At 41.0% G+C, this 13,703-nt stretch overlaps 1 protein-coding gene across 1 annotated transcript; it reads right to left on the bottom strand.

Moving 5' to 3' along the window:
• Nucleotides 1-8,435: 8,435 nt before the first annotated feature.
• Nucleotides 8,436-12,354, bottom strand: tnfa (tumor necrosis factor a (TNF superfamily, member 2)). The gene is made up of 4 exons (XM_037473527.2): nt 9,666-12,354; nt 9,516-9,543; nt 9,341-9,397; nt 8,436-9,044 (listed from the first exon to the last, which is right to left on the bottom strand). The coding sequence occupies exons 1-4, from the start codon at nt 9,828-9,830 to the stop codon at nt 8,584-8,586; spliced, it is 711 nt and encodes a 236-aa protein (XP_037329424.1). The 5' UTR covers nt 9,831-12,354; the 3' UTR covers nt 8,436-8,583.
• Between the last annotated feature and the right edge of the window lie 1,349 nt (nt 12,355-13,703).

The raw sequence follows: 13,703 nt of genomic DNA, 5'->3' as shown, positions 1-13,703 counted from the left end.
AAGTTAAGGAGTGTTAGGGATTTAAGTAGTAGTGCACACCTAGTGGTATATTACATGTATTAATGTTTAGTGTATAATTGTAGTTTGTGTGATGTTAGAGAGTAGATGTTAGATGAAGTGAATGCATTATAGTCAATAACAATTTATAGTCATGTAAATCATATAAATAATGTACACATTAACATTCTGTCACAAAACCTGGGGACGGAAGCTAAATGCTGTCCGTGGATTTCTCCCAATTCTATCACCAAAGAGTTTTTTGGGGAGTTTTTTCTGCTGTCAGGTATTAGATGAGCGAGTGAGGCGAAGTATTCCACTACAAAAACTGTGTTAAACCATGAAGAACTGTGCTCTTATATGTTGTGTTGTAATCAAAGTGTACTAGTTATAAGATGAAGACAAACTATGTATGCTATGTTATATTCACTCATTGAGGCATTAAGCCAAATGTTTCTACATAGATGCATTGGAATGTGAGGGAGCGATAAGACAGAGAGGTTTCAGGTTACTGCAGCAGATTCACACATGGATGTGAAGAGGATGAGTTTTCAAAAGACCAAACTGGGAGAAGAACTGTTAGAATTTTCCTGCAGCCGCTTTGATAAGTCACCTTTGACCTCTATTTTGCGAAATACATCACTTTACTGTTTGTAAATTATATTCCTTAATACTTTTGATTTTTAGAATTCGAGCCAGGTGACTCTTTTGAATCATCATGGTGTGATCTCCCTCGAGGGGCCTTCTGAACCCTAACAGTAGGATTTGTTAAATGAACTCTATTGGAAAACCATGTAAAAAAGGTTAATTCAATTCAATTCATTTTATTTTGTATAGCCCAAAATCGCAAATTACAAATTTGCCTCAGAGGGCTTTACAGTCTGTACACATGCAACATCCTCTGTCCCAAAATATGAAAAAACCCTTCAATGGGGATAAAAAGGGAAGAAACCTTAGGGAGAACGTCAGAGGAGGGATCCCTCTCCCGGGATGGACAGACTGCAATGGATGTCATGTGTACAGAATCAACAATGTAAAAGATGTACAATACATTAAATTTCTCTAACAGAAATGATACAAGTAATTGCAAGTAGCAGAACAGGTGTATGGCAGGACCACTGCAGGGACAACCACCATCAGGTCGAACCACCATCCACAGAGGCTTCTGTGGGGAGGGAGAGCAGAAAGATGTTGGTTTATGATGACAGTAATATGAATCACATTTAAAGTAATGACGATGGCAGCAGCAGGTGTCAGCAGAGCCATGCCAGGAGTCAGAACCGGGGTCCGCACGAAACTATGATCCACGGAGACCTGCCAGGCGAGAAAGCACAAAAAACTCCCGGAAAGAAGCTTAATTAGTGATGTACATTAATAAAACATGGATGATTGTGGAAGGAGAGAGTGAGAGAGGGGCTCGGTGTGTCCTAAGAAGTCCCCCGGCAGTCTTAAGCCTAGAGCAGCTTAGCTAAGGGCTGGTCCAGGCTAACCTGAGCCAGCCCTAACTATAAGCAAAATCAAAGAGGAACGTTTTAAGCTTTATCTTAAATGAACTGACCGAGTCTGCCCCCCGGACTGAAAGTGGAAGCTGGTTCCACAAAAGAGGAGCTTGATAACTGAAGGCTCTAGCCCCCATCCTACTTTTTAAAACTCTAGGAACCACAAGTAGCCCAGCCTCTACGGAGCAACAAGCACTTTAAGATAAGACGGTGCCTCACCAGCAAGTGCCTTGTAGGTGAGGAGAAGTACCTTAAATTCTATTCTTGATTTAACAGGAAGCCAGTGCAGAGAAGTTAATACAGGAGTTATATGATCCCATTTCTTACTTCTTGTTAATACACGTGCTGCAGCATTCTGAATCAGCTGGAGAGGTTTAAGCGATTTACAAGAGCAGCCTGATAACAAAGAATTACAGTAATCCAGTCTAGAAGTAACAAATGCATGAACTAGTTTTTCTGCATCACTTTGAGACCGGAAGTTCCTGATTTTCGATATATTACGTAGATGAAAAAAGGCAGTCCTTGAAGTCTTTTTTATGAGAGTTGAAGGACATATCCTGGTCGAAGAGAACTCCAAGATTTCTAACGGTGCTGTTGGATACCAGAGCAATTCCATCCATAGAGACTGTATCACGTGACAGCTGACTTCGAAGGCGCTCTGGGCCTGTCATGATAACTTCCGTTTTTTCCGAGTTTAACATCAGGAAGTTGCAGGTCATCCAAGTTTTGATGTCTCCAAGACAATCCTGAAGTCTAACAAGTTGGTTGGTGTCTTCTGGCTTGATCCATAGATGCAGTTGAGTATCGTCTGCATAACAATGGAAGTTTATGCGTTTTTTTCTGATAACGTCGCCCAAAGGAAGCATGTACAGGGTAAATAAAATCGGTCCAAGCACAGAACCTTGTGGAACTCCGTGACCAACATTGGTGGTCCTCGATGGTTCACCGTTCACAAACACAAACTGGGATCGATCCGATAAAAAAGATTTAAACCAGCTGAGTGCAGTTCCTTTGATGCCAATCAAGTGTTCCAGTCACTGCAGCAGGATACGGTGATCGATGGTGTCAAATGCAGCACTGAGGTCGAGCAATACAAGAAAAGAGACAAGTCCTTGGTCCGATGCAAGTAGAAGATCATTTGTAATTTTCACCAGTGCCGTTTCTGTGCTATGATGCACTCGAAATCCTGACTGTAAATCCTCGAACAAAGCATTGTTTTGTAGAAAGTCACATAATTGATTCGCGACAGATTTCTCCAGGATCTTAGCGAGGAAGGGAAGATTAGAGATGGGTCTGTAGTTAGCCAACACCTCTGGAGCTAGGGTAGGTTTATTCAGAAGAGGTTTAATTACAGCTACCTTGAAGGACTGTGGTACATGTCCTGTCAACAAAGACAGATTCATAATATCCAGTAGGGATGTGCTAATTAACGGAAAGACTTCCTTAAGCAGTTTAGTTGGAATCGGATCCAGGAGACAAGTGGAAGAGTTAGATTTCAAAATTGTAGAAGTCAGTTGATCAAGGTTAATGGAAGAGAAACCATTCAAGTAGGTATCAGGGCCCACGGCTGCATCCAAGGATCCTACATCAGAGGACGGGTCGGCTCCGTTTGGGGGCAGGAGACCATCAATTTTCTCTTTGATAGTCAGAATCTTATTATTGAAGAAGTTCATAAAGTCGTTACTACTGAGGTCCACAGGAATACACGGCTCGACAGCGCTGAAGAGAAACCTGGAGTGGTTTTTATTTTTCTCAATTAATGATGAGTAATAAGATGCTCTTGCGTTACGGAGAGCCTTCTTATATGTTTTAACGCTGTCTTGCCAAGTTAGCCTAGATCCTTCTGATTTGGTTGAACGCCATAACCGCTCAAGTTCCGGGTTTGAGAGTTATACCAAGGGGCGAACTTCCTTCTTGTTGCCATTCTTCTTTTGAGGGGAGCAATACTGTCCAGTGCCATTCTCAAAGAGCCTGTGGCACTATTGACAAGATGGTCGATTTGTGACGGACTGAAGTTTTCACAGGAGTCTTCTGATGTGTTGAGACAGGACACTGAACTTAGAGCAGAGGGAATGGCTTCTTTAAATGAGGCTACAGCGGTATCCGATAAACATCGACTGTAGAAACCCTTGGTAGGAGGAAGAGATTCTGGCAGTAGAAATTCGAAGGTTATCAGACAATGGTCCGACAGGAGAGGGTTCTGTGGAGAGATTTTTAAGTTTTCTATCACAATACCATATACAAGAACCAAGTCGAGCGTGTGGTTAAAACAATGAGTTGGTTTATTTACAGTCTGACAGAAACCAATTGGTTCCAGCAAAGAGAGAAATGAAGTACCAAGGCTGCCAAATGAGTTATAATCCAGTTTAGGTTTAAGGTTTATTAAAAGGAGTCATAAATAGCTGCCACTCCACCCCCTCGGCCTGTGCCTCGGGGGATATGAGTATTAACATGACTTGGAGGAGTCGCTTCGTTTAAACTAAAGTACTCCCCATCCGATAGCCATGTTTCAGTAAGACAGAAAATATCAACATGGTTGTCAGATATTAGTTCATTTACTAAAACAGCTTTAGAGCACAGAGATCTAATATCCAAAAGTCCCCCTTTAATTCTCCTAGTTTGTTGCACTGTTGTATTGTTACATTTAACTTTGATTAAGTTATTAAATATAACTCCTCGGTTGTTTACCTTTAACTTAAATAACGGTGTCCGTGGGGCAGAAACAGTTTCTATAGAGTTAATTACGCTGAGTGACTGCTCGGAAGGAAGCGCAGAGAAGTGTGTAAGACCTGCGACTCTGCTTCCTGGTCTGAACTCTGGGTCATGGATTAAGTCCATTAAGAAACTGGGTCAGGTTCTTAGAAATGAGTTGAGCGCCGTCCCTCCTAATCAGACCAGGCACTCCCCAAAACGTTTTCCAGTGATCAACGAAGCCCACATTATTTACTGGGCACCACCTCGACAACCAGCGGCGGAATGACGACATGTGGCTATACATGTCGTCACTGATCAAGTTTGGGAGGGGGCCAGAGAAAACTACGGTGTCCGACATTGTTTTAGCGTATGTACACACCGATTCCACTGTGACTTCCGAGTGGCGTAACCGGGAGTCATTACCGCCGACATGAATTACAATCTTACTGTATTTACGTTTATCCTTAGCCAGCAGTTTAAGATAAGACTCAATGTCGCCCGCTCAGGCCCCGGGTATACAAGTGCTTACTCCGGACAGTCACCCAGCTGAAAGTGTGAAGGAGTTGAAACGTGCCACGGAAGAAATAGAAGATGTTGACAGAGATTCAAAGAACATTCCTTGGATTGCGTCCACGCATTCCAACAATAAAGATTTGAAGAACAATTTTTGGAATGCTTTAACACATTCCAACAACTAGAAAATGCATTTGTTGCTGAAAATGTGTTGGAATGCTAAAAGCTGAAATTAATTACAGAAAATTGGTAAAAATACAGAGATTGCTGAAAGGAATTTGAAAGAATTGCAAATAAATATGGAAATTAATTTAAAAACATTAAATGATTTGCTGAAAATACAGAAATGGGAGAAGCTTTTTAATAGATTTGCTGAAAATAATGGATGAGAAAAGCTTAAATGAAATACAAAGAATTGCTGAAAATACATACACGGCAGAAAACATACACTCACCTAAAGGATGATTAGGAACACCTGTTCAATTTCTCATTATGCAATTATCTAATAAACCACATCACATGGCAGTTGCTTCAATGCATTTAGGGTTGTGGTCCTGGTGAAGACAATCTCCTGAACTCCAAACTGAATGTCAGAATGGGTAAGAAATGTGATTTAAGTAATTTTGAGCGTGGCATGGTTGTTGGTGCCAGACAGGCCGGTCTGAGTATCTCACAATTTGCTCAGTTACTGAGATTTTCACACACAACCATTTCTAGGGTTTACAAAGAATGGTGTGAAAAGGGAAAAACATGCGGCAGTCGTGTGCGTGAAAATGCCTTGTGGATGCTAGAGGTCAGAGGAGAATGGGCCGACTGATTCAAGCTGATAGAAGAGCAACTTTGACTTAAATAACCACTCGTTACAACCGAGGTATGCAGCAAAGTGAAGCCACAACACATCATCTCCACTACAAATCGTAAAAAGAGGCTACAATTTGCAAGAGCTCACCAAAATTGGACAGTTGAAGACTGGAAAAATGTTGCCTGGTCTGATAAGTCAATTTGTGTTGAGACATTCAGATGGTAGAGTCAGAATTTGGCGTAAACCGAATGAGAACATGTATCCATCATGCCTTGTTACCACTGGGCAGGCTGATGGTGTAATGGTGTGGGGGACGTTTTCTTGGCACACTTTAGGCCCCTTAGTGCCAATTGGGCATCGTTTAAATGCCACGGCCAACCTGAGCATTGTTTCTGACCATGTCCATCCCTTTATGGCCACCGTGTACCCATCCTCTCATGGCTACTTCCAGCAGGATAATGCACCATGTCACAAAGCTTGAATCATTTCAAATTGGTTTCTTGAACATGACAATGAGTTCACTGTACTAAAATGGCCCCCACAGTCACCAGATCTCAACCCAATAGAGCATATTTGGGATGTGGTGGAACGGGAGCTTCGTGTACTGGATGTGCATCCCAGAAATCTCCATCAACTGCAAGATGCTATCCTATCAATATGGGCCAACATTTCTAAAGAATGCTTTCAGCACCTTGTTGAATCAATGCCACATAGAATTAAGGCCGTTCTGAAGGCGAAAGGGGGTCAAACACAGTATCAGTATGGTGTTCCTAATAATCCTTTAGGTGAGTGTACATAGCAGAAGCTCAATAGGAATTTAAAAAACTGTATCGTAATAAGCGCCTTTTTAGTATTAATAGCAGTTAAAATACTAGTAGCATTAGTAATGGTAGTAGCTGAATCAGTTATAGAAGTTACAAGATATTTGTTATTCAAACTAAGAAGTTATTAATTGATAGGCCTCATCCAACATTAAGTAAGAATTTCCTCCATGTGGGGTTTGTTTTGAAATTATGGGATTGGGGGGGAGAAAAAGAGAGAGAAAACCGGAAAGAGGGGGGGACAAAGCGAGGAAGAGGGTAAGATCTCTGTTGACAGAAAGCATAGCTGCGTCATGTGACTCAACTAATCAGCTGTTTTTGTTCTGTAAGACCTGAATACCTTCAGGTCCTGTCAGACTGCGCTAATCAGCAAATAAGGATCAGCTGCGATTACTAACGAGCTCAAAGGGCAGAGAGAGACCGTGATTTACACCGAATCCACACCGCAAACAAATGTCTTCTGGCACAAAACTATTAAGGGTATCCAAAAAATAACGCTGTACGGTATGTGGGTTGGTCGGGCTCCGGACAGAGGCACTTCACACCAGGGTGGCGAGTTTTTAATATGTTTTTATTTGCATGACACTGCTCCATAAAACGCGTTGGCTTCCAGCTCGCTCGTACTCTCCCCCTCGCTCGCCCGCCTTACTGCCTTTTAAGTAGGGAGGGCACACACATCATCAATCAATCGTTCTCACCTGGCACTGTTCCCCGAGCCACTCCCCCTCTCTCCCCCCTGCAACCGAGCTGGAACCACGCCCGCCACCACAAACGCGATTTTTAGAGACACTACTGACTCTACAGGACGCCTGCATGTGGTTTACATGTCTCTCAGGTTCTTAAATATGTGTACCTTGTGGTCGTGAGGGCACAAGTGCCATTTTTTTTACCAGATCCTGACTCGCTCTAGATCCTCGGTCTCCACTGTAAGAAACGCAATACACACTAATGTAAAAATCAGAAACTGACCCAAAAACTAATGAATGAAAAATGTAGAATAGATTACAACAAATCTATCTATTTTATGAAATAGTTTAGACTTGTTTCACAGTTTAAATGGTGTTTCTAGCTGAAAGATTGGCAAAGCAAAAAAAATCGAAAGGTTTGGGCCACATACTGCCCACTTTGATCGAAAGTGGGCTAGACCACGATCCGGGTGACACAGGGGAGTGGAATTTACTACCTCCTCATATAACTTGCAGGTAATGTTCTGTCATTTAAGAAACTAGAGAAGACGTACCTCATGCCATTAATCGTTTTTTCCATTGCTCCTGAACTCATCTAAACCTCCGGTGAATATTGCAGGTGTACTGGACAATATACATCCTAGTCCTCAAATGCAGTAAGTATGTGACCATGTTATTGAATATTGTTATTTAGTTTGTACTATTTTTTACAGTTTGTTATACGTCATGTTCTAAACTCCCCTGTAAACTTCCCTTATGTCATGTTCTAAACCAGTGGTCCCCAAACTAAGGCCCACGGGCCGGATGTGGCTTTCTGGAAAACAATAAATGTTTACATTTAGGCACCCACTGCAATCGTCACACTTTTTCTGACACCGGCCCCCTCCAGAGAAGGGAAAAGTTATCTGGCCCTCACAGGAACAAGTTTGGGGACCCCTGTTCTAAACTCTCCTTAGCGGCAGCAAATAATAACCCCCCGCCCCCCTCCCCTCGACTTTCCCCCACCCACGGCAGCAGACCCTGCATTCAGCTAGTTCTAAAAATTAACTTGCATGCGTAGTAGTTTTTTATTCAAATGTTTTCACAGCACTGCAGACAGAATGGTGTTATTTGAAAACATCACTATACTTATTCAGTGACAAACAGCTTAACCTGTTAAACAACAGTTTAATAAATAATCAATTAAATAACATTTATAATCCAACCCAAATATTGAAAACATAAATAAATAAATATCTAAATGTTATCAAAAGTTATATAAGAACATCCTCTTTTGTCAGCTTGTAGTGAAACAAAATATATATACGAAGCAGTTGTAGTAAATCTGTACAATTGACAGCGCGTCAAAAGGTATCAACACCAAGGTGAGTACATGACATTATAGACCTATGTATGTATAATATATATATATATATATATATATATATATATATATATATATATTATACATACATATACGTATATATATGTAATGTAAAAGTTGTACAGGGCTGATCCATGCAGTGTGAACCTTTGTGCATTCAGTCAGTGTGGCCTCAAAGTGGAGCCTTCTACATTTCAGTCAGCTGTCCTCACAAAGCAAAGACACCAAAGAATGTCTTCCCTGACTCGTCCTCCAAGCCCTGCAGCATCTTCTCTTCCATCACGGTCTTTAGTCTGTCCCCTTTCATCAGGTTGAACACAGCTCCCATGTAAACAGATGAGAACCAGTTCTCCTCTTCACCTGAATTTATGCTGGCTTTCATTTGGCATACACTGCGGATGGAGTGCAGGATGGTCCAGTCCTTATCCCCTAATGACTTGGACCAGCGCTTCACAGTGTGACTCACGTGCACAATTGGCTGCGAACTGGCGTCATCGGCATCCCTGCTGCTGCAATTGACCCGGAAGGACGCTTGGCTGTAAACAAAGTAGAGGCCATTTTGAGGAATGACAATTTGGTTGTTCTTGAGTTCTAGCCCTCCTTGAGAATGGGACTGGTCCACCTTATTCTTCCATTCCGCTGAGGATTTCACAGAAGAGTTGTAGTATCCTGTTGAAGAGAATTGAGAGACAAATATTGAGAAAATAACTGACTATTGAGACAAACATCAGGGAGAAGGGGATTCAAAAAAATGTTATCCTTGATAATTAAATGGAAGTTAATTCCCAAGAACTTCCTGAAGAGGCCCTGGAGCTAAATGAAAAAGCCTTGAAGGAGTACTAAATCAAACTATCTGAAAAACATATATTTGAAAATATATCTGCATTCAATTTTCCCACTCGCTCTGATAATAAGTATCAAACGGAATAGCATTATTTGATAGTGAATTGATTGCTTATATTTACCATATAAATGAATGGCTGCTCTCACATTTGCCATCTGCCGTAATGTGTGACGATTACCTGTAAGGAAGTTAAGACAGAGGTTTACAAAACATATAACCCCACGACAGCTCTGCTTTTCAATTCTAAAATAAGTCTCTACAAAAGTCATAAACTCCATTTGAGTCACCGTTCTCACCAAAATTGTCTTCATCTTGTCCTTGGACCTGTTTCATGAAGAGAAGGATAGAGATACTTTTACAGAATGGCTGGGTTCAGGTGAGTCGGGCAGTAAGAGACATCAGTCTCTCCAATAATTCAGATATTAGTGTAAGACCTGTGTTCTCACCTTGGCATGTCTGGAGAAGAGAAGGACAACAGAAGCAGCAGCCGCGAGGCAGAGTATGAACACCAGCAGGGCGGTGGTTTGTTTGGAGCTCGGGTTGACTCGCATGGTTTCCCTCCTGACAGTGTGGTCAGTTGCGTCGACTAGAACCTTGCATTTCCCTTGCATTGTTTTAAATAACTTCCTGTTATCACGTCAAGTAAAGTTGAGCTCTTCAAAGCAGTATGGAGAACCGTCTTTTTCATTCTGCTGTTGCTCAACGAGTGGCTCTTTTTAAACCAGTTGCCTCCTGGGAAACTCCAGTGATGTCACTCAGTGTGAGTGAATGGAGATTTTATGAGGAAGAGAGACCCACACACATGGAGAATCATACAAACCACACACTCCTACACACAAAACATCGTTATGACTGTGTTATCCCATGAGCACATACAACACAACCACATTTCACACTTCAGTGCACAAACCGAACCCACACACACACATGGATATTCATTTTGACACCTTGTTGTCTTAAACAGCTTTACACTAACAGTCTACCAATATACCTTCAAAGCAAAATACAGAAACTGCAGAAGAACAACATGTCACTTTCTCTGAAAACTAAAAATGACATGTTGTGCTTTACAGTTCATCTCTATGTCGGACATATGGGAAATTAGTTGAAATGAGGGGTGGCAAGTAACAGAAACATCATTCAGTTATTGCAAAAAAAAACGTCTGTATTTACCAATTAACAAGCCAGAAGTTGCAGACAATTTACATACAAATTAACTGCACCTGACATGTCTACTATGCTTTGTGTCACTTCCTTAAACTTATAAATAGAGCAATTGCAACATAGGGCCCAGAAGAACTATCAAAATAAAAAACATTACATTGGAATTGAAGATGCAATATGATAAATATGTCTGATTACCTGAAAGTGAATCCTTGCTTAGTCTTTTAGATTAACATGGTGCAATGACAACATCCCAGAATACCTGTACCTCATCTTGTTACTTGGATAACAAATGATTGCTTGACGGAAATTCCAAGTCTGGATCCTCACCAAAGATCAGTAGCTGTGTGGGCCCTTGCATGTCTGCCACCACATTGTAATGACAACATTTGTACTCATCCACAATTAGCCTGTAAACACACCTTCTTAGTATAGCAATAATGTATAAGCAAATCTTAAAGTTTTGAATTCCTCTACATTTAAAACTGGTCAAAGTGAAAGCTTGGGCCTTCTGGTCATACAACATGATCTCCAATCAACTTTGTGACGCTGTCATGGGGGTCAGACTTTTCACTTTTTGAAGCGGCTTAAGGTACTGAGTGCCAAGCTTCCTCATTAATAAAATCAGAACATGATTATATATTAGATATTCAGCTCATCTCAAACATTTGGTCTATGCTGGTAAGAAGAGAGTTTCTGCCCAATAAGTACACATTGGCTCACACAAAACAATTTCATCACATCAGTGATTCTTTGTAGGGTTATTTATGGCGGCAAATCAATGTCAAAATTCAAGCTCACTCACCCATAACATTGTGTTGGTAGTAAATAATAATAACTTGCTCAATTTTCAACCGATTTGATTTGGTTTGTTATAAACATCAGAGATGTAGTTATGACACTACATACTCATGGTTATTATTATAATTATTCAAGTATGCAGTGTCATAAATACATCTCTGTGCAGGGTGGGGCATTTCTTGATGTATATTTGTAAAGGGAAAACGTGTACCCATTTTAGAACATTAATCTATTTTTTAGAACATAACATAATTATTCATAGTATGTATGCAGTGTCATAGCTACATCCTTGACGTTCATAACAAACCAAACCATTTAAAAATTGGTTGAAAATTTAGCAAGTTATGGTTACGGTAAAAAGTACATGTATCACTATCAACACAATGTTATGGTGGGTGAGCTCCCCGTACCAAGATGGCTGCCATGTGAGGAGGTTTGAATCTGTTGGCCGGCAAATATCTTTTCGATCTTTTTTCCAAAAGAAAACACCTTCGAGTGCGAGCAATGAAGTTCACGTTCCGCAAGGGAGCAAATATCTCACACGAGACAGACTTTTGTTCACGGATGTTTAATTTACGTGTGCGCATGAACCTGATTTGCCGTTATTTGGCTATTTTTATTGGATAGGGTTAGATAAATTCTTAATTTTTTTCATAATGGGAACCACCCATTATATATATTGTATAACATTTGGTTTGGTTTCCTAGCCCCTCAAAGCACTTTAATATTTCATTCACTTAATCACACCCATTCACACTGATGACAGGAGCTACCATATATAGTAGCATCCTTCCATCAGTAAGCAGCATTCAAACAGTACAGGAGCAATGTGGGGTTGAGTGTTTAGCCCGAAGACACATTGAGTTAGGGGTTAGCAAGTCCAAGGCCCTGTTCCTCATACGTGGTTCATCTAAGTCGATCAAATGTCCCATTATCCAGCTCAATTTAACAGATGTCAATCATCAGGATAATTGCGTGTGCACGTCTGATGTTAGAAGGCGGAAGAGTCGATCACCAAAACCTGGATTTTTCAACAGAACAACATTAAATAAACTCAAAGGAAGACGAGCAGGAGAAGATCATTAAGGCATTCAAGACCATAATCTGTATATTTTAATAATTTCTGTTGTAAAGCTTTGAGGCAAATTTGGGATTTTGTGCTATACACAATCAAATAATCATGGCAAAACCTGACACCCCCCCCCCCCCACTCCACACACACACACACTGCAAGGGCTACAAAGTATTTCAGACGTTAAGTTATGTATTACTCATCAGAAAATCAATATATTGAAGCAGTGAAGCATGCAACATCCAGAAGTTTATGAAGCGGCGAATAAATGAACAGAACTTTACGAAGAGCGCGACATGCAGCCGCTTTCCAAATGTTCTGTACAAACATGTACAGTATGAAAGACCTCTGTGAGACAGTTTGAGAGACAGTCGATGCTCCGCTGCAGCGTGTGGTGTTGATGTAACTTTACGGCGTAAGAAGGTTTTCTTGTAAATAAACGATTCCCGTTGGCAGCATTGATAGCACTCGTACAGGAAGTGATGTTGTAACGGATCTTTGTCATCTCGGAGAACTCTCTCTCTATAAAACATTAATCTAACTGATATTGTTCCTTCATCAATGAGAAAGAAAGCTACCCTTATTTCCGGTGGGTTGTCGAGCTAATCCAGCAGCTCAAATGAACCTGCGCCGAAGTAGGTTCATGTTTTTGGATGTGTTGCTATGGTGATTTTGCCAAACTTGTGAAAACCGAAAAGCCTGATCTATGTAATCTTATCCTGAAAATTATCAGTCATCAAATTATCATTAACTCCGTTAGCCATGTACGAGGAACAGGGCCCTGGTATTGAACCGATGAACCTCTGATTGTCGGACAACTGTGCTCTCCACTCACTCACAGTCGCCCCAACGTGTGCAAGGTAACTGTACCTTGTAGGGTAGCTGTGTCATTTTTCATAAACATACCCTTTCAACTGATCCAAGGCCAACATCAACATTGTCTGTTGTCTAATCAATTAAAAACGTCACAGCCTCCCTATATGTCCGGGGTCGACGGAGGTACTTAATAACAGAGGCGGGTACTCAATCACTGAGTAAATGGTCAATGGTACTTTTCTGGCCTTCACACTCATTGAGGTTTAGTATCTCGTCCAAGGACACATTGACATGAGACTAGCGAAGCAGGCGTTCGAACCGCTGTTGGCCCGATTTTTTGGGCAAAACCTTAACTCAATTTCTCTTTTGTGTCACTCTAATTTCATTTTTTGTGGTTTGACATTGCGTTTCCTCCAACATAATGTGCGTAGTAAGTCTTCAGTGAGTTTTTTACCTTACACATGAACTATGACATACTGTGACACACTGGAGCGAGTTGCGGTATTTTGTATTCCTGTTTGTATTACGGTGCAGTGAACAGGTTGCATAAGATCATCTGTTTAACCTAGTACTATCTAGGGGGTTTTCAAACAACCTTTAGCGTCGCCTAGTTCTTGTTCTTCTCAAATAG

The sequence above is a fragment of the Pungitius pungitius genome, chromosome 17, assembly GCF_949316345.1.
Source record: "Pungitius pungitius chromosome 17, fPunPun2.1, whole genome shotgun sequence".
Classification (NCBI taxonomy): domain Eukaryota; kingdom Metazoa; phylum Chordata; class Actinopteri; order Perciformes; family Gasterosteidae; genus Pungitius; species Pungitius pungitius.
The sequence above is the reverse complement of the archived record's forward strand: the minus strand, read 5'-3'. Positions and strand labels throughout refer to the sequence as shown.

Coding starts and splice junctions, on each gene's coding strand:
- tnfa (XM_037473527.2), bottom strand. CDS start 9,830: ATGCAAGGGAAATGCAAGGTTCTAGTCGACGCAACTGACCACACTGTC. Junction 9,544..9,665: donor TCTTCTCCAGACATGCCAAG/GTGAGAACACAG, acceptor TTCATGAAACAG/GTCCAAGGACAAGATGAAGA. Junction 9,398..9,515: donor ACAAGATGAAGACAATTTTG/GTGAGAACGGTG, acceptor ACTTCCTTACAG/GTAATCGTCACACATTACGG.